The following is a 21,147-nucleotide window of genomic DNA, read 5'->3' as shown; positions in this document are numbered from 1 at the left end:
AATTTTCTTAACTGTTAATACAAATTGGAATAACCATTGGTACTATTTTTAAAAGGATAGTAGAATAAAGGAGAAAAATGGTGCTAGAACATTTAAAATTACAAGTCATCTCAGGGAAAACAGATCGTCTGACTGGTCCAGAAAGCATTCAACAGTACAGGCATAGCAAGTATTCCATACTACCTGCATTCTAAGCTGCATATTAAGAATTAGTCCAGGAAAGAAACACAAAAATGTAGTTATTTTGATGGTGAATTAGTCCTATCAAGAGAAAGGAAATAATCAGAACTTATTTTAAACAATGGCATAACTATAATTGTGGGTTATAAATGTAAATTTTGAAATGTTAGTCATCTCAGTGCACTTCGTAAAATACAAATAATTAGATACTTTTAATGGTATGGACATGAATTATCATTTCACCCAGCCATTTTGCTAAAGACAAATTGATTCATGGTACCACCTGCAATATGAAACTATCTTTAATAGTAAACATCATTATATGATATTTTCAAGGATTAAAAACAGAAGGTAGGTCTCTTCAAATGGATCAAGAATTAAAATTAAAATCCCTTCTTCGAAGTAATTTTAAAGAATATAATCAAATATTCAACACTTCCCCAATCAAATGTAATTTTTCAGACATTTCTGCAAATTAAAACAACCTCTTGAATGATTTCATTAATATTGATAGATTTTCTTCAAATCAAAACAATTATAAACTACATGATTTCTGTTTATAGCTTTCATTTTCAACTGCTTGTTTTGGCAGTTAAGTGTTGATTGTAACTTGTCTTAATTTTCATAAGTGTTTAGATTTGAATTGAGCAGAAAATTCATTAGCAGTAGTTAATCTCTATTTTCATGTCTATTTTCAACTCAACCGTGTTTTGGCGAGCTGTGAACTCATTCATGGAAAGAGATGACGGGCCTTGTAACAACAAGTAAACTAATTTGAACTATAAATTTAATTATTCAAATTACCAAAATAAAACGAACTTTCAACAGCAGCAACTTTACTGCCCACCAAGAGGCTGACAAAGTAGCTGAGAAATTTAGTTCTATATCCAGAAGGCTGACCAGCCCCTGATAGTGAATACAGTGCAGATAAAACCTGCCTAAAATTTCTCGCCTGACATAAAATGCTTCTCCGTACTTGCCTAGGACATTGTACAAGGTGACCAAGAAGACTGACCACATCATGGATACATGCTCTGCGGCATCTCATTTACAAAATGTTAAATAACCTTATTGTAGTTTGAAAAATATTAAGACAAGGCCATACTTGATAAAATTATTTTTTAATATGTGAGAAACTATTTGACACCAAATAAGAAAATGAACTATTTTAAATCAGTTGTAATTCTTTTTGATAATACAACCAGATGTTCAAGAATTACTGCTTCTGAAGGCAACTATAACTCTCTAGGTGCTGAAATACAATTTAAAGGTACCAAATCACAGAAATCAGTAACTTTTTTTTTTTTTTTTTTTGAGTATAGCTGAGTAGCAGTGTTATGTTAGTTTCAGGTGTACAGTAAAGTGATTCAGTTATACATATACATGTATCTTTTATAAATTATTTTCCCATTTAGGTTATTAGAGTGTGTTGAGCAGAACGGCTTGTGCTATACCCGTAGGTCCTTACTGGTTATCTATTTTAAGTATAGTAATGTATAAATGTCAATCTCAAAACTAAATTTTAAAAGAAAGTAATGCCTTAGGTTCTGAGAACCTATGTTACTCATTAAATAGTCTGTTCATTCTATGAAGCTTCATTGGTAACTATTTAAAAGTAAGTGTTTCCTTTAGCCTCACTAGACAATTATGAGGAGGAAAAAAAGCACCAGTAGATTATTCAAAAGAAGTTACTCTCTGCCGAAAGGACAGTAAGTAGAAATGTGAAATTCTACAGCTCAGAATATCAGTGTTTATTTCAGAGGTTAACTCAACAAATACAAAGCAATTTTTTTTTTTTTTTTTTTTTTGCGGAGGGGCAGGGAGCAGAGGACAACAAATTGGAGTGGTGATATACAAAACAAAAACACTTCAATCTAGCAGGTTTTGTAACTAGGATTTCTATATACAATATAAGGCAGCAAGAATATCATTCTTCAAAGGAACTGTTAACAACAGCGATGCCTGGGGACAAACAATTCATTTAAATTATTTATTGAGCACCTGCTTGGTGTCAGGCAGGGTTCTTAGGTACCAGGCTTACGGGAGCAAACATGAAGCTGCCTTCTTTGGAGGGAAGAAAGACACTAAACAAATCAACAAGACACCTGCACACATTGCTCAGGCTACGAGGACAGGAAGACAGAGCCGTGTGATGGAGGAAGACTCTGGCTTGCGCAGCTCCTGTTGATGCGGCCCCAGGGACTCTCTGAGGAGATGCTATTTCCAAACTGAGGTTCCTGGAGAATCCACATATTCCTTTAAATAATTTCTACCTCGTGATTTAGGACTATATTTTTATAACATAACCTTTCAGTTGAACACATTTATTTCCAAACATTCCAGCAGAATTAATTTTTCCCATCCAACGGGAAGATCTGTTGGTCTTAAGAGGGTTAGACAGGAGTGGTCTGGGACACCACCAAAAGGACACAACAAAATACTAACCAGAGTTTCCAAAGACAGGGATAAAAATGTGCAGGAAGTTTAGTGTAAATGCACCTTTGAATTCAAAGGGGACTACTTCTGACTGGAAAAATATTAAGGATTGTATGAGAGAAAGTGAGCACTTTATCATTACCCAGAGAGATGGAATGTGGATAATCTTTTTTTCTGACTGGCTTACGTTCAAAAAGATTTAAAAAAGATGGCAATCCAACATAAAGCTAATACCAAAGAAAGGAAGAAAAATCAGTAGGGGATCCAATGTTGGTATCATTACATACTATTAATGTTAGTTTTAGTATCATTGACTGTTTAACCTGGGAAAATGAAATAATCTGAATATCCCAATATTATGCTGCTTTCACCTTTATAATGAGAGCAATGAATCAAATATACCATGCATGTGGGAAAAGAACTAACCTGGATAATAACCAAATCTATGTGCTGGGGTTTCACTGGTTTTAAAACTATCCCACATCACAAACTTGAGTTAAGGATTACCACTATGAATGACAAGTCCCAAAATTCAAATGTACATGATGAAGAAACCACACCAATGTGAAATACGAAATTTAAAAAATCAACTCTATGAGCAAGCTCTGGGAGTTGGTGATGGACAGGGAAGCCTGGCATGCTGCAGTCCATGGGGTCACAAAGAGTCAGACACGACTGAGCCAAACTGAACTGATGAGCAAAATGAGCGTTCTTATTTAAAACAATTTAGGAAGAATTAAAAGACTTACCATGTCTTGTGAGAGAGATATCTAATTATAAGAAAGCTCTTAATTATCAATACTATAAATTATGATATATGTACATAGAAAATAAATTATGAGAAAAAATAATAGAAATTTTTACTTTTATTTTTTTCCTAAGCCCGAAGGCTCAGTGGATAGAGAATTCGCCAGCATTGCAGGAAACACAGGAGATGGGGGTTTGATCCCTGGATCAGGAAGATTCTCTGGAGTAGGAAATGGCAACCCACTCTAGTATTCTTGCCTGGAAAATCCCATGGACAGAGGAGCCTGGCCAACTACAGTCCAAAGGGTTGCAAAAGATTCGGACATGAGTAAGCGACTAAAGATACATACGTGTATATTTTTTTTCTTTTCACTAAATTGGGCAAGTAGAACACCTTGCCTAGTGAGTTTTTCATTATGCTACAACGTTTTCAACTATTCTTTCAATGGTTTTAATAGATCCACAATGTTCGGTATAATTTATTCAACTAGGGCTTCCCTGGTGGCTGAGTGATAAAGAATCCACCTGCCACAGCAGGAGATACAAGTTCGATCCCTGATCTGGGAAGATTCCACGTGCCTCGAGGCAACTAAGCCTGTGAGCCACAGCTACTGAACCTGCGTCCCGGAGCCTGGGAGCCGCAACTACCAAGCGCACGTGCTGCGACTACTGGAGTCAGTGGGCCGTAGGGCCCCGGCGCTGCAACAAGAGAAGCCACTTCAATAAGAAGCCAGCGCACTGCAACTAGAGAGCACCCCTGCTCACTGCAACTAGAGAAAAGACCGCAAGCAATGAAGACCCAGCACAACCAAAATAAACAAATAATTCATTCAACTGTATTCCTGTTGCAATTGAAAACTGCTTCCAATATCTTACTAATCAAATGCATGGCACAGAGAAGAATGCCCTTATCCATTTCTGTGTGTAACTCTAAACTGAGGAGCTGTAGAATTCACAAGTCAGAGGGTTGATACACAGTACCAAACCGATTTCCTGGAAAGATGAATCATCACTTTCTACATTCACCCTGCACCATCTCAACAATAAAAATAATTTATGTTTAAGTGCTACCGCTTTTATAGGTAACAAAGAATAGTAATATCCCATTTTGAAATTTGCATTTTTAACCATAATAAGTGGTGTATAATTTCATGTTATAAAAATAATCTGTCTCTGACCTTTAAATACAGGGCTATTAATTTCCTTATGGATATTTAAGAATGTTTATCAAAGTACACATATTTATCTTTTGCCATATGTTCCAACACTTCTTCAGATGTCATTCTCCTTTTAACTGTGCTTGCTTTTGTTACACAAATATTTGTCACTTTATGCAAATACTTTAATCTGTGATAATATAATTGACCTTATCGTGTTTTAATTTTTTGCTCAAAAAATTTCTTGCCCATATCAATCAGTTATTTTCTACATTTTTCCCTTAAATTCTGTAGTTTGATTTCCTTTTCTTTTTCTTTTCCACTCTATTTATTTAATTAATTGTTATTGGAGTTGCTACACTATGTTAGTTTCTGCTGTACAGCAAAGTGAACCAACTGCATGTATACATATATCCCCTTATTTTGGATTTCCTTCCCATTTAGTATAGCTCCCACAGAGTAGAGTCCCCTGTGATATACAGTAGACTCTCCTTAGTTATCTATTTTATACACAGTAACAACAGCAGCCAAAGATGGAGAAGCTCTATACAGTCAACAAAAACAAGACCAGGAGCTTACTGTGGCTCAGATCATGAACTCCTTATTGCAAAATTCAGACTTAAATTGAAGAAAGTGGGGAAAACCACTAGACCATTCAGGTATGACCTGAATCAAATCTCTTATGATTTTATAGTGGAAGTGAGAAATAGATTTAAGGGACTAGATCTGATAGACAGAGTGCCTGATGAACTATGGACAGAGGTTCGTGACATCGTACAGGAGATAGGGATCAAGACCATCCCCATGGAAAAGAAATGCAAAAAAGCAAAATGGCTGTCTGAGAAGGCCTTACAAATAGCTGTGAAAAGAAGAGAAGCAAAAAGTAAAGAGAAAAGGAAAGATATAAGCATCTGAATGAAGTTCCAAAGAATAGCAAGGAGAGATAAGAAAGCCTTCCTCAGCGATCAATGCAAAGACATTGAGAAAAACAACAGAATGGGAAAGACTAGAGATCTCTTCAAGAAAATCAGAGATACCCAGGGAACATTTCATGCAAAGATGGGCTCGATAAAGGACAGAAATGGTATGGACCTAACAGAAGCAGAAGATATTAAGAAGAGGTGGCAAGAATACACAGAAGTACTGTACAAAAAAAAAAGCTTCACGACCAAGATAATCACGATGGTGTGATCAGTGACCTAGAGCCAGACATCCTGGAATGTGAAGACAAGTGGGCCTTAGAAAGCATCACTATGAAGCTTTGGAGGTGATGGAATTCCAGTTGAGCTATTTCAAATCCTGAAAGATAATGCTGTGAAAGTGCTGCACTCAATATGCCAGCAAATTTGGAAAACTCAGCAGTGGCCACAGGACTGGAAAAGGTCAGTTTTCATTCCAATCCCAAAGAAAGGCAATGCCAAAGACTGCTCAAACTACCACACAATTGCACTCATCTCACATGCTAGTAAAGTAATGCTCAAAATTCTCCAAGCCAGGCTTCAGCAGTACATGAACCATGAACTTCCAGATGTTCAAGCTGGTTTTTAGAAAAGGCAGAGGAACAGAGATCAAATTGCCAACATCGGTTGGATGATCAAAAAAGCAAGAGAGTTCCAGAAAAACATCTATTTCTGCTTTATTGATAATGCCAAATCATTTGACTGTGTGGATCACAATAAACTGTGGAAAATTCTGAAAGAGAGGGAATACCAGACCATCTGACCTGCCTCTTGAGAAACCTATACACAGGTCAGGAAGCAAAAGTTAGAACTGGACATGGAACAACAGACTGGTTCCAAATAGGAAAAGGAGAATGTCAAGGCTGTATATCGTCACCCTGCTTATTTAACTTATTTAACTTATATGCAGAGAACATCATGAAAAACGCTGGGCTGGGAAGCACAAGCTGGAATCAAGATTGCCGGGAGAAATATCAATAACCTCAGATATGCAGATGACACCACCCTTATGGCAGAAAGTGAAGAGGAATGAAAAAGCCTCTTGTTGAAAGTGAAAGAGGAGAGTGAAAAAGTTGGCTTAAAGCTCAACATTCAGAAAACGAAGATCATGGCATCTGGTCCCATCACTTCATGGCAAATAGATGGGGAAACAGTGGAAACAGTGTCAGACTTTAGTTTTTTGGGCTCCAAAATCACTGCAGATGGTGACAGCAGCCATGAAATTAAAAGATGCTTACTCCTTGGAAGGAAAGTTATGACCAACCTAGATAGTATATTGAAAAGCAGCGATATTACTTTGCCAACAAAGGTCCATCTAGTCAAGGCTATGGTTTTTCCAGTGGTCATGTATGGATGTGAGAGTTGGACTGTGAAGAAAGCTGAGCGCCGAAGAATTGATGCTTTTGAACTGTGGTGTTGGAGAAAACTCTTAGAGTCCTTTGGACTGCAAGGAGATCCAACCAGTCCATTCTAAAGGAGATCAGTCCTGGGTGTTCATTGGAAGGACTGATGCTAAAGCTGAAACTCCAATACTTTGGCCACCTCGTGCAAAGAGTTCTCATTGGAAAAGACTCTGATGCTGGGAGGGATTGGGGGCAGGAGGAGAAGGGGACAACAGAGGATGAGATGGCTGGATGGCATCACCAACTTGATGGACATGAGTTTAAATGAACTCCGGGAGTTGGTGATGGACAGGGAGGCCTGGCGTGCTGTGATTCATGGGGTCGCAAAGAGTGGGACACGACTGAGCAACTGTACTGAACTGAACAATAGCATATACATGTCAATCCCAATCTCCCAATTCATCCTACCATCCCTACCTGGTGTCCATACGTTTGTTCTCTATGTCTGTGTCTCTATTCTGTTTTGCAAATAAGATCATCTACACCATAGCAACCTCCTTCAGTATTCTTGCCTGGAGAACAATGGACAGAGGAGCCTGTGGACTACAGCCCATACGGTCACAAAGAGTAAGACATGACTGAAACAACTTAGCACGCATACCATTCTCCTAGATTCCACATATATGCATTAATACAGGACATTTGTTTGATCCATTTATAGTTTATCAGGGGAATAGAAAACAAAGAGCAGGTTTGAGAGATTGAAAACCCGATTGCTAGCTGGATGGAGGTGGAGGGAGAGGATGTGGATGGGGAGAAGGGAGGTTAAGGAGAACACCAAGAAAGGATTCGAATTGACAAAATGGCATCCCATGCTCAGCAAATAACATTGCAAGACTGAGCCCATTTCTAACAACTTTATTCCTCCTCTTTCACTATAAGTCATCTTTCTTGAAATAGTTGTCTCTATTTAATTTTCACCATTTAATCACCAGACCAAATACAATGGGAGCTACATGTGCTTTTTTCAAAGTCACCAGTGTCTTCTGGTTGTCATACTCAAGGTACGACCATCGGTCTAGCTGACAAACTGGGAAGCAGTTAATATTGTTGGCCACATGTTCCATGATAAAAGTCTCCCTACTGGTCTTCTGCAGTGGCTCGCTCCCCTTCCCTTCCTTCTCTCTAGCCACTCCATCTTACCCTCCTCTACAGCTCTTGCTCCCTGCTCAGAAATGTTGGCAAGGACTGCTTCAGTAACTCCCCTTCTTAAGACTGTCCTTTTCCTGTGTGATCATACCATATCTATACGACCTCAGCCATTAACATAAGAAGATGGTTACTTAGTCCTATCCTATATGTTAGAATCTCTTTGGAGCTTCCAAGACCCAAAGCATACAAGTCTAAAATGAATTCATCATCTTCCACAGGTGATAGATATGCTTAAATCTCTTTTCCAGTGATATTCCCTGACTCAGTAAAAGGGCACCTCCATTCAAAATTTGCCCAAACTAGAAATCAAGCTAAGCCTTCCCTGCCCAACTCCTCCTTAATCAGTCAGCAAGACTTTCTTTCATACTCTCCTCCTCTCTCTAAAATTCACCTTTCTCTCCAGCCTCACTTCTGTGTCCTTGGTTTAGAAGACCCTTAAATCTCTCATCTAAATTACCCAAATAGGTTCCTAATCAATCTCTGTGACTTCTCGTCTCACCCCTCCCAATCCATCCTCAACATAAAATGCCAGAGGTTTTTCTAAATTGTAAATCTATCTGTGTTAACCTCCCGCTTAAAATCCTTCAGTTACACCGCTTTGCCTTAACCAATGATAATTGTGACCATTGTTCTTTGAATTTGTATAACTTCCTTTTTGCCAGCAAGTTTATAAGGTGTATTTTACATACATATATTGATATATTTAAACTGGGAATTTGTATCAGTGTGGCTGGTTCTACTCTGTCATGTCTATTTCCTCTACACAAAAACAAGCTGCTTAGTATTACATGTAAGATTCTCCCACTTACCTATTGATCCTTACCTCATGCTACAAACATCACATACTACATTTCAGTCAAGTCAAAACCATTTTAAACTCTAGAATATCAAATATTTTTCCTGCCTCCTTATTTATATTGTTCCTTCTGCCTGAATCCTCGCCCATGTTCACTTCTCCAAGTTAACTTAGCCATCACATACAAATTGGGTGATCAAGTATTTTATAATCCCTGCATAGTCTTCTGAATATTTCTCTATCCTAATAAGTACCACAGTATAATTATCTGTTTAGTGTCTATTTCTTCAGCTGAATGTTAAGTGTCTACAAAATAAGGACTCTATTTCTTGAATGAAAGGTCCAAATTAAGGATATGCTCAGAAGATTCAGTAAAGGCTGGTTGCAAAAATTATCATTCAGGAAATGTCTAGCAGGCCACTGTGATTGAAATAGGAGGGAGGGGGATAGGGTACAACCTTTAAAATAATAATATAGCTATAGGATATGACAAAGACCTAGCTGGTTAGAATCAACTAGGTTCAAGATGGTGGAAGATTCGACTTCTAGTAAACCTTGAGCCTCAGTGTATGCTCATTGTAATACAATTGCATAAGCTAAGTGACATACTCACCCAGCACCATGCCAATTCTGAGACGAACCATAGAAGGCCAAAAATTGGGCAGTGGCCCAATTCCTGGAAATCCCCACCCTTATCCCCAAAATAATTGGAATAATCCTCCCACTCATTAGCCTATGAAATTACCCAGCCTATAAAAACTAACCCCACCATATTTCAGGCTCTCTGTCCTGAGAAGGCCCACATTCTTCCTGTGGGGTGTGTTTCTCCCAAGGTGTTTCACCTTCTAGATGGCCCACATTCTGTTCTCTCTAAATAAATCCACTTCTTACCTAGGACTTTGTCTCTCACTAAATTCTTTCTGTGATGAGACATGACGAACTTCAAATTCACCAGCAACATGATCCCTGTGGTACCAGAATCATAAAAGAATGTGAGAAATAACACTGCAAACGTTGGTTGGGGCAGATAAGGATCGTGACCTAAAGATCTATTCCTACAGCCAGCGAACTTCTACTGGAGGTTTTCAAACAGATGAGGGACAACCTTTGATGTGTGTGTTAAGAAAATAATGCATAGTAAAGTGATACAATGTGAGAAGCTTAGGGACAGTGATAAGAAGACAATTTAATAGGCCCAGAAAGAGTTGAAAGAAACAGAATTCATTTTGAGATGAGCTGATTTCCAGAAACTGGCAGATATCCATATGCTGATGTCTACCTTTTCTCCTTGTCTCATGTTAAAAATCTTTCCACATAAACCATTTTATCATAAAAATTTCTTATCCTTACCAAAATCAGCATGAAGTTGGAATTTTCAGTCTAAGGCCCCACAGGCAGAGTCAATCATGAAGGTTTCAGATTTGAAGGTTTTAAGACTAGCCTCAAAATGGTTGAGATTGCCCGGGGAAGAATGGGGAGAGGAGAAAGAGGGCTGATGGGAGCAGTTTGGCCACGTGTACACTAAGGAGCAAAGGGAAAAGAGACACCGGAGGAGACAAGGAGTGGGCAGAGCAAGGGGGAAGACCAACAGAGCAAAACACGTGCTTAACCTCTAATGGTGATACAGCAGCTCCACCCATAATACATCCCCAGAAAGGCTGTCTTTGGTTTATATTTATGACCACAGAAGCTGTTTACTGAACATTCAACAGGCTTCAGGGCAAAGTTCCATTTTAAGAAGGTCATTGCATATCTGACTACTCTATTCTGATGCTTTGGCTCCATCTAGATAGACATTAGGACATAAGTACACTTTTCCTGATTGCTATTTTTGTTGTTGGCAAATGCTTCGTATCACTCATAGAAAAAGGAGAGTAATAAGATTATGAAAGTGTAGTTAACTGTTCATCCGATTACTGCCTTGACAGTTTTCTCTGATGACTCTTTATCAACACAGTAATTTTATTTCAACATATTTTTCACGATAAAAAAAACTCAAGACCACTTAGGATGTTTTCCCTCTTCTTCAGATTGATGTTTTTAAACCAGAAGGTTGGTAAATTTGGTGGTAATAATAAGTTTATAAGAAAAAATATCCTTCTGCATAATCCTTTCTAACATGAAACAGTGAGAAAGACAAAATTCTTTACTTGAAAATTATGAAAGCTTCCTTTTACATGGACTAATATAAACCCTATAAAAGCCCTCTCAAACATTTATAATATGATTATCTTAAAAATATATGTCTGTAATGCACAATTTCTGGGTTCTCATCCTAGAAATAGAGACTGTACAGAAAGGATGGAACAATGGTATGGAAATTCACCATCCTCTCCAATTGGACTCTTTATTGCAGACTTATTGCTTCCATGTGTTAAAAAAAAAAAAATTCAAATCTTTAAGCAGCCCCAATCCCTAAAATTTTTGGCACTCTTATTAAGCACTAAATCCAGAGACGAAAAAAAAAAAATTGTATTATTATCTCAAGCTTATCTGAGTCAAGATTTAGTTGATCATTATAGGAATGTATTAGAAATTAATAATAAAGTTGGTTTCTACAAGGCTTAAAGAAAGTATACTATTTAAAACTATTAAAATACCAGAAACTATTTAGTCTTAATATTGATAAATAGTGCCTATTCTGAATACTATATTCTAGGATATATGATACATTGGGGGAAATATATTTTTCTACACAGTAAAAAAATTTTTTTAAGCTGTGATTACATAAAGCTGAGGAATACAAACATCACATCAAATTAAATCATAATTTTCCAAAACAACACAATCTTCACTCAAACTCCACAATGAGGTCAATGAATTAGCTAAACTCTGTTGTCTCTGCACTTTTCCACAAATCTGGGTACAGAATGGAATGTGTAACTCCCTAAAAGAAGCTCTCCTCCAAGTTTCGGTATGTGTCAAAGGAAAGAAGGGGAAAGTTCCCTCACCCCCAAGTGAGAACAGATGGGAATGTAAAGTTAGATGGGAAGAGACAGTGAAGCCTTGGATGACCGACCCAGAAATCGTCCCCTGAGGGAGCCAGATACACCAGACCTCACTCAGCTTGTTCTGCCCTTCGGTTAACTTCCAAATTAATCCAGTAGGAATGCAAAGGAGTGCTCAGCTTTGATGGATTGGTTTGTATTTTTCTAAGCATTTACATAAATTTTATGAAGAAACTACTGAGAGATATGTTTCAAATGTTAGGTTTAATTAATACAAAGTAGTCTCCTAAACACTTTTGTGACTTTAACATTACTCCCAACCGAGACTGGTAACAATGAATATTTATTGAAATAATAAAATAAATGGCTTTAGGAAAAAGATGCACCAGGCATGAGAAAATTTGTGTACACTGAACTCCTTGTACGATAGAAGAACCATCTGCTATAAATTGAAAAGTTACATAAATAAAATATGGACATATTTTATGTTCATTCTTTTCATATTTTATCTAGCTAAAAATCATCAGTAGGAAAGCCAGCAATACTTCCCATACTTGCAAAAAACTTCCTTTACTTGACATTCAATATTATACAACATGATATAATTTTTCCATCAAAAAATATCAATTATAAACTTAAAGAAATATTGTCTAAAATGCTGTATTCTCTTGAAGATTTTTAACTTTTAATATGGGAAATAATTTAAAATTTGAAGAAAATAGAAAATGGTGCTCTCAGTTTTGAATTTAAAACAATAGTTCTGTTGTTAATAATCGTTCTCCCAAAATATATTTTTAAGAGCAATTTCGTAAGATTAAGTATGAGCTCTTAAAGAACTACCAAATTTCTTCCGCAAAACGATGCTTAGGGAGTACATTTTGTTTGTGTTTGTTCACTTTCACATAAAATTTAAATTTGTTGATACAACAAGAATAACCCAGCATTTTAATCCTTAGTGCTCACGTGTACAGATCACTCTCATCCCTAATTTCAAACTTCTTTTCTAGGACAACAATGAAAAGTTCTCTATGTACCTTTTCCCTGTGTCCCAAAAATTGCTTTCAAAATCTTAACCCTGCTTTATCTTTTTTAACCTTACAAAGTATACACAACAAAAAGAAATAGAGAAGCATGAACTGTTCCAAGTGGTGAAAGCCGCTGCACCTCACACTTAAGTGATTTCAGTTTAAACAAACCCAGGCACTGGGTAATTTGATACAGGCTTCACTTACAATAGGGAATGTGACCGATCTTCCGTGAAAAAGATGCTCAATACGATATGCTGCATTTATTTGAATATGTGCATGAAACAATTACTGAAAAGTAGATTATATTATTCAGATTACTCTACATTTTATGCAGACATTACTACCAAATTTTTTTTAAACCCTCTCAAAGTGTTTAGCATTTCTTTTCTTTCTAGTCAACACACAAAAGCCACAACAGGCAGACTATTCCAAGATACTATGCTCATTATATTTTGCTAAAATTCACTTTCTATCCTTTCCATTTGTACAAGTAATATCTGAATTTGGCAAAAACAACTGTGAACATTTTCTAAATCTTTTTCGTATTAATAAATCCCAATTTTAATTCCCCAAAACATCAAACGAAGATCCCTCTACAGATTTTTACATTGTTGCCTTAAATCATTTTGTGATTTGTTGGTGGAAAAGTTCTCACATGCAAACAGAGAACATTTTATAATGAATCCAGAACTTCTACCTTCCTCCTGTGGGCGAGGGGTACTCTGAATAAAGAATGTGCACTCAACATTTACTCAAGACTCCCATCCTAGACCCAAATCTTCCACTTAATTCTAACATTGGTTCAATCACGAGCGCTATGAATGACAAACACTCATCTGTTAAAGGAACACAGTTGGTTTGGCTTCAAAATTTCTCAGACCTCAGACACTCAGGATCAGTGGGCATTTTGGGAGTCTGAGTATTACAAGGTATGGTCTTTGTTTTGGTGTTTTCATATTATGATAAAAAATATGACCATATTCTGGATCATCTCTGTCACAAACTTGATCACTGATTATTATCATATAACTTCAGGATCTGATTTTGATACAGTGTTTATGACCTTGGTGTTAACTTTTTACACTGACTGTATTTAGCTAATATGATACTCCTCAAACTAGAATTCACTGGTTTACTCTTGGAGCCCGAGAGACAATTTTCCTTCAACACAAGTCCACATATTTTTCAAGACCAGTAGACACTAGGCAAGACAATCTTTCTAATTCTTTTCCACACTGAAACATAATTACAATCTATTTCAGCTTCTAACAATTAATGGAATTCAAATTTTAAAAGCATACTTAAATCAGATTTTAGTTATAATTTCTAAATTCTATGTTCTACTTATTTTCCTTCTACCTTTAAATGGTAGTGAAATTTTTGAGATGGTATTCAGTGGGCAAAATGAAACAAGGCTGTCAAACAGTGGTTCCATTAGCAACAGCCAGTTCCTCTCATTCAAATGGGTTTAGTGGACCACATATTAAGCAGGAATCAGAAAATCCTAGTTTCTTTTTCCAGTTTGCCTTTGACTTGAAATGGAATCTTGGTGTTAGTGATTCATTCTTGCAAGCCCCATTTTTTTTTCTTTCCAAAGATAGTACATTATATTACTCATGAATAAAATTCACAGTAAATACCAGGTATTCGTATTACATAATGATAAGCAATATGCTTCAAATTGTAGTCTCTATAATAAAGAAAACAAATCTACAAAACTCAAATATTTTCTTAATTTTGTTAATGATAATATATACAATATGTAAAAATAACAGCATAATTTTTATTATAATTATGAATTCTTTTTATCCAGTTTTAATGCTTAAATTTTATCTAATTTTAAAATATTTATAACATTGTCAATTCATACTTAGATATTTTATTAGTAGAAATGATCAAGGTTCATATCTCATAATTTCATATCAAGGTTTTAAAACTTACATTCTTAAAGGAATTTTCAATGTATATGTATCTCAACAATAGAATCATCTTACCATCAGTAAAGTAAAATGTTTGCCAGCTACAAAGATACTCTAAATTTAAAATTCATGCAAACTTCCACTTAAAATATAGTTATTTAATTTTTTATTTTAAAAAATTGTAAAAGATGAAATGTTTAAATAATCTTATTCAAATCTAAATATAAATGTGATGAAAGTTTCAAGTAAAAATCCTCTAAAGAGGTCTGTAGAATTTTTTCCTGATAATCAGCATCTTAACTGAATACTTTTTAAAAAGAGGCTTTTAAACCATTTCATAAGTGTTCAATAGCATAATGTAATTCAGTTAATCAAATTAATAAATTAATCATTGACTGTAAAATTATTTACTGAATTTAAATTACTGACTTTTGACAGATTCATTTTTTTTTTGTAAGGCAATTAAAATCAGTCTTATAAACTATTTCCTGATAAGCTTTATCATGAAAAGTTCTATCAAAACAGAAACATCACATTCAAATTTACGAGTTTGCTTTTCCGGTTATCCTAGCAAACATAACCCGCATGAGTTTCTTAAGATTATTTCAAATTTCCTTCTTCCTATTAAGGAATTTTTCAGCTTTTAAGATTTCTTTTTAAGAAGATGTAATCAGACCATTATCTGAAGGACAGTGAACTGGAGTCAAACGCAAAAATGTACATTTCTAAACAGTGCATACTTTTACATATTGTGATAAGTAATTTTGTTCTTGGAATAGACATATGCAATTGCACAAATGCTTACATCAGTGCCAAAAAGTTACTCTACCTGAACCGTTGAGCTGATCTCAGAGGCAAAGCCGCCCGTCAAAGGAGCCTCATGACTTACTAGCAGTCGCCCTGTTTTGATCACAGACTGAAAGAGAAAAGGAAGTTTCTGAGACTGAAGAGAACACATATTTCAAGTATACAATGGTAGTTTTAAGTAATAAAAATAAATTATTTATATCCCATAAACAATTTAAAATTAGCATTTCAATTTTATGCCAAATAAGCTGTAACTCCCTTTCAACCAGACAGTTTGATTTTTGCACTGCTAAAAAAGTTTTCAGTAGTTTAAAATCCTATGGTAAAAGAAAAATGAGATTTGTAATTCTATGTATGTCATTAAAAATGTACTTTTGTGCTATAAATGGAATTATTGTATTTCACATTTTCCTGTAAGTATCATTTCTTTTCGTCATGTGACTTTAAGAATGAAAGTGTCTTTTTGTCCATTTGGGAATATATGTGCACATATATAAGTAGTCTTAGGACATTTTTGTGTGGGTGCTGAGAAGGAAAACATAAAAATAGCATGTAAAAACTGTAACAAAGGAAAAGCTCAAGCCACTAGACATTAAAGAAAACCAAGCAAGCAGAAATCACCAGGAAAGTAAAAGGCAATTACAACTCTCTTCATTCAAGTGCACTGAAATTTGGTTAACGACCACAAGTCCATTTTAAAGTAGAAAACGTCACAGACAATAAGGACATATTCTCAACACCGGCTCGGCTCGGTGTGGTTGCTCCCACTGTGCATGGCATACTCTGTACAATAATAAATCAAAAAGTAGAACTATGATATCAGAGCAGGATGCTAGGGTGGCGGAAGGTTAAAAAATACTAAAATCAACAGCACGTTACTGCTTAAAATACATTACACAATTACCATATTACAAAAGAGAAGTTGTAATTTCTCCTCTACATTTCCAATCAGTTGATATCACCTTCTTTAAATTCTACATTACTATTTTAGGAACATGAAATAAAAATCTTCCAAACAAAAAAGCTTACAGGCAGAGGTCATTTGAGTGCCCTTCACTTTACTGCGCTTTGCACATAATTGCAGTTTTTACAAACTGAAGTTGACATTGTCAGATGATGGTTAGCATTATTTTTTTAGCAATATTTTTTTAATTAAGATAACATACATTTTTTAGACATAATGCTATTATACACTTTATAGACCACAGTGTAGTGTAAGCATAATTTTTATATGCATTAGGAAGCCAAAACATTCATGTCACTCGCTTTATTGCAATATTTGCTTTATTTCAGCTGTCTGGAACCGAATCCTCAATATCTCCAAGGTATGCCTGTGTATAAATTAAAAATATTTCCTTCATTCTAGGCAATTAAAGTTTAGAATTTCAAGAGCATGCAGCAGTTTCAGCCTGCAGATGTAAAACTCCAAGATATGGCCAGTAGCCACGACAAAAATAAGTTACTATATCTACTATGTAAATAGTGACTGAAGAATGTAAAATTTTATGAACACTTTAAAGAACACCATCGCCTACTAATGAAATATTAACCTTGGAACATGTTGGTTTTTGAATTTTATGACTATGATTAATTATGTCAGTGTGAAAGGCACAAATTAAATTTTAAAGCACCTGGTTAGAAATATAAAGCCAAAAATACTCCACAATCAGGAAAAAAATAAATGCATTCTCAAAGCATTTCCTAAAAAGGTCCTGACTTTAAAGATTGCCTATTCCATAAACAGATTTGACAATCAAACCTTTCTTAAAGCTCTGAAACCCAGAACTCTGCCGACATAAGAGCGTCTAAGAATGATACAGTCAAAATCCATCTCAGCTAGACGGTGCAACCTAGCTAGTGGGTAGAAATGAGAAACATCTATAAAAATGCAGTAATTATGTTCAAACCTCATACAACAGAGCTGGTATTTTTATGTGAACTGAGTCTTATCCAAGATCAAATGACAAACTTGAGGATGGTCTCAAAAGGCTAGTAAGCAGCCAAGGCCAGTGGCTTACCCTTCCTCTAGCCTGCAGAAGGTAGTGGGGACACTAAATATACACACATGTACTCAAGATAGAAGTTTCCAACCTGTGGCATTCGTGCAACATGATGTGTAGGCAGATAAACTCTGTCAACAGGAGAAAAGCTAAATAAACCGAGATACATCAATACAGCAGAGTATTATATACTCATGAAAAAGACTGAGGGCATGCAACAGTGCCTGTGATAAGCTAGTTGATAAAATAAGCAAATTGCAGAAGAACATCATCTCATTTTTCTGAAAAACCACCACCTCAATGGTGGGGACACCAGTAAACATAGCCATATACATTGAGCCAACATGTATAAATAGTCTAGAAGAATTTATTCCAAACTATCAAAACTTGTTTATCCTGCAAACTGACAGTGAAGGGATTGTGGGAAAAAAAACTTTTGCTTTTCTTTTTTACTTTCTGTGAAAAGTATATTTATGTTATTGAAAATATTCTCAATAAGTCTAAAATAAATAAAAACAAAAGGAAAGATCTTTCGAATTGATGCTGAAGGTAACAAATACATGTGACGTTACAGTCATAATCTCAAAAAAATAATATTTTTATGTTATCTTAGGAATAGCTTCAGATACAAGCGAACCCTGAGATCCCAAACTCCACCAGCAAGGAGGCACAGTGAAAACACAGGGAGTCAGCCAGCCCTGTGCCAGGCTCTGTATGACTAGTTGAATGTCAAGATCATAACCAGCCCATCTCTTGACCTTCAAGCTGGATCCCAGACAAAATGGGAAATCAACTATTAGCATCAGAGAAGATGAAGTTCTTCAATACCTCTGCAAGTATGTTAGATAAAAATGCAAGTTCTTGAATCAGGAGTTATGCTGACAGTTCTTAAAGTAATTCTAGAAATTTTTAAAATACCAATATTTAAAGGGTAGACACAAAATGAAACGTTAACAATGCTGCGAGTCTATGGAAATTGTCAAAGCACCCGAACCAGTGAGAAAGAGAAGCTACAGCAACAAGAGAAGAGTCAGAAATAATAATCAAAATCCCCAAACCACTGATTATCACAGGGGTTGCTCTGTGTTAGGCTCTGAGCTTAGTCTTTTAATTTATTTAATTGTGACTGCATCTAAATTTCATTTCTGCTTCTTAAATTCATCTAGTATCTGAAAAGTATTAAAATGTATAAAATAAAATTACATCAAATTCTGAAAAATGCCCAAGTATAGACAAAACATTGATATTTTCAAAAAAATAACATCCATCATAAAAGGCTGAGTCTATAAACAGAATTCCAAGATTTTGTAAGGTCCATAAAGAAGGCTGAGTGCCAAAGAATTGATGCTTTCAAACTGTAGTGCTGGAGAAGACTCTTGAGAGTCCCTTGGACAGCAAGGAGATCAAATCAGTCAATCTTAAAGGAAATCAACTCTGAATATTCATTGGAAGGACTGATGCTGAAGCTGAGGCTCTAATAGTTTGGCCACCTTATGTAAAGAGCCAACTCATTGGAAAAGACCCTGATGCTGAGAAAGATGGAAGGCAAAAGGAGAAGGGGGCAGCAGAGGATGAGATGGTTAGACAACATCACTGACTCAATGGACATGAATTTGAGCAAACTCTGGGAGAGAGAGAAGGACAGAGGAGCTTGGAGTGCTGCAGTCCATGGGGTCACACATGACTTAGTGAATGATCACTGAACAAATATAAATTCAACTTGGTATGTGCTTTTTATCATTCATAATTTTAACTTACTAAAATTTCTGAAGATAGCTTCTTTTCTATTTTAGAAACTATTAACACTGTTAGCATTACAATAATGAGATCACTGCAAATATACAAAGTAGAGTGTTACTCTCTCCATGCTTGGTGATTCAACTAGATATTCTGATTAAACTACATCGCTCTGTCAACTTTAACAGGCATTTCGTTTTCATACTTTAAGGCACACTGATATCCAACTGCTGGGAAATTTTTCTAGCCAAATTTAGCATTCTGACCTACTTAGATAGTAAAAATATGGTGCTTTCAATGGAGATAGCCATTAACCTTTTAAAAATAAATCACTGTAGATATAAACACTAATAAGGGTTTAATATTCCTTTTCTTTACCAAAAAAAAAAGTGGTATTTCAAGTTTCAAGTTTTCTTCTGAGATAAATGTAAAGCTCCACTCGAAAAAAAAAAATTTAAGTTTGTTTTTTTTTAATTTTATTTTATTTTTAAACTTTACATAATTGTATTAGCTTTGCCAAATATCAAAATGAATCCATCACAGGTAAAAAAATTTAAGTTTTTAAACAACTTTTCAATAGGAATGCTAAACCTATCTCAGCCAGGAAAGATCACGTAAGGCTGGATTTTCCAGTATCTGCTTCTTCAGCTTCTTGCCACTGAGACGTGTTCCAGGATCCTGGCCTCAGCCAGAGGGAGCAGTAATGAGTTAGAGACGCTAATGGCACCAGGAAAGGCTGAGCCAATTCAAGATGAGGACCCCAAAAAACATGTCAGTGTCCCCTAGCAGTCATACTTTAGTCGCTAAGTCGTGTCCAACTCCTGCGACCCTGCCAGGCTCTGCTGTCCATGGGATTCTCCAGCAAGAATGCTGGAGTGGGTTGCCATTCCCTTCTCCATCTCCCCTAACACAAAATGAAAGGGCTTTCCCTGTGAGGGTTGGAGTAATTTGTCAAGAAAACTTAAAAAACAATTCTGAAAGGCAAGGAGTGAAACAACCTATGGCCGTCAAGTGTGCCCTGGGCTTCTCTCAGAGATTCTCACTTTCTGTCGTCCCCTCCTCCAAGGAACCAACAAGAGGGGATCTAAGAGGAGCCACCAAAAGCTTAATGCTAAATGCACAAGGACATCGCAGCTCAGACAGCAAAGAATCTGCCTGCAATGTGGGAGACCTGGGTTCGATCCCTGGGTCGCGTAGATCCTCAGGAGAAGGGAATGGCTACTCACCCACTCCAGTATTTTTGCTTGGAATATTCCACGGACAGAGGAGCCTGGCGGGCTACAGTTCATGAGACTGCAAAGAGTCGGACACAACTGAGCAACTAACACACACACAACCAACAGATCACAGCACCCCTGCTCTGAAAGAACCTTCAAGATACCTTGTTCCTAGTTTGTTCCTCACTTTTCCCCATTGTCCATCTTTTGCCCAGACATCACTACTAATGGCCACAATGCGGGATATCTAGCCCAAGGCTTAGACTATGGGAGACACTCCAGCAAAGTCAACTAGCTAAAAATTCATTAAAATAATTAAACTGTAGTAAGCATGTCCTTCTTTTTTTTTTTTTTGGTTTTATATTTTTTTATTTTATTTTATTTTTAAACTTTATAATATTGTATTGGTCCTTCTTTAATGTCTTGAAGCTACTGCTTTCTTAGCAAAATCTACTTTTAAGATAGCACAATGGCATACTTCAGCACATCCCAGAACAGTGTCTATACAAAATAACAGACTCTAAATTGAGGACATTTTAATGGAGCTTTAACAATAAGATATCTGTAGTAATAGCAGAGTTGAGAAGTTAAACTCCGTTAAAATGATTGCACAGATTTTGGCTTGCCCAAACACGGGACATATGTTTTAGTGAATGCAGCC

At 36.1% G+C, this 21,147-nt stretch overlaps 1 protein-coding gene across 1 annotated transcript in view; it reads right to left on the bottom strand.

Moving 5' to 3' along the window:
* Positions 1 to 21,147, bottom strand: part of BCKDHB (branched chain keto acid dehydrogenase E1 subunit beta) — a 266,835-nt gene that overhangs the window by 54,248 nt on the left and 191,440 nt on the right. Inside the window, exon 9 of the mRNA XM_070376237.1 lies at positions 15,555 to 15,641. Within this exon, the coding sequence (XP_070232338.1) occupies positions 15,555 to 15,641 (87 nt within the window). The remainder of the gene's footprint in view (positions 1 to 15,554; positions 15,642 to 21,147) is intronic.

The sequence above is a fragment of the Bos mutus genome, chromosome 9, assembly GCF_027580195.1.
Source record: "Bos mutus isolate GX-2022 chromosome 9, NWIPB_WYAK_1.1, whole genome shotgun sequence".
In the NCBI taxonomy this organism is placed as follows: domain Eukaryota; kingdom Metazoa; phylum Chordata; class Mammalia; order Artiodactyla; family Bovidae; genus Bos; species Bos mutus.
The sequence above is the reverse complement of the archived record's forward strand: the minus strand, read 5'-3'. Positions and strand labels throughout refer to the sequence as shown.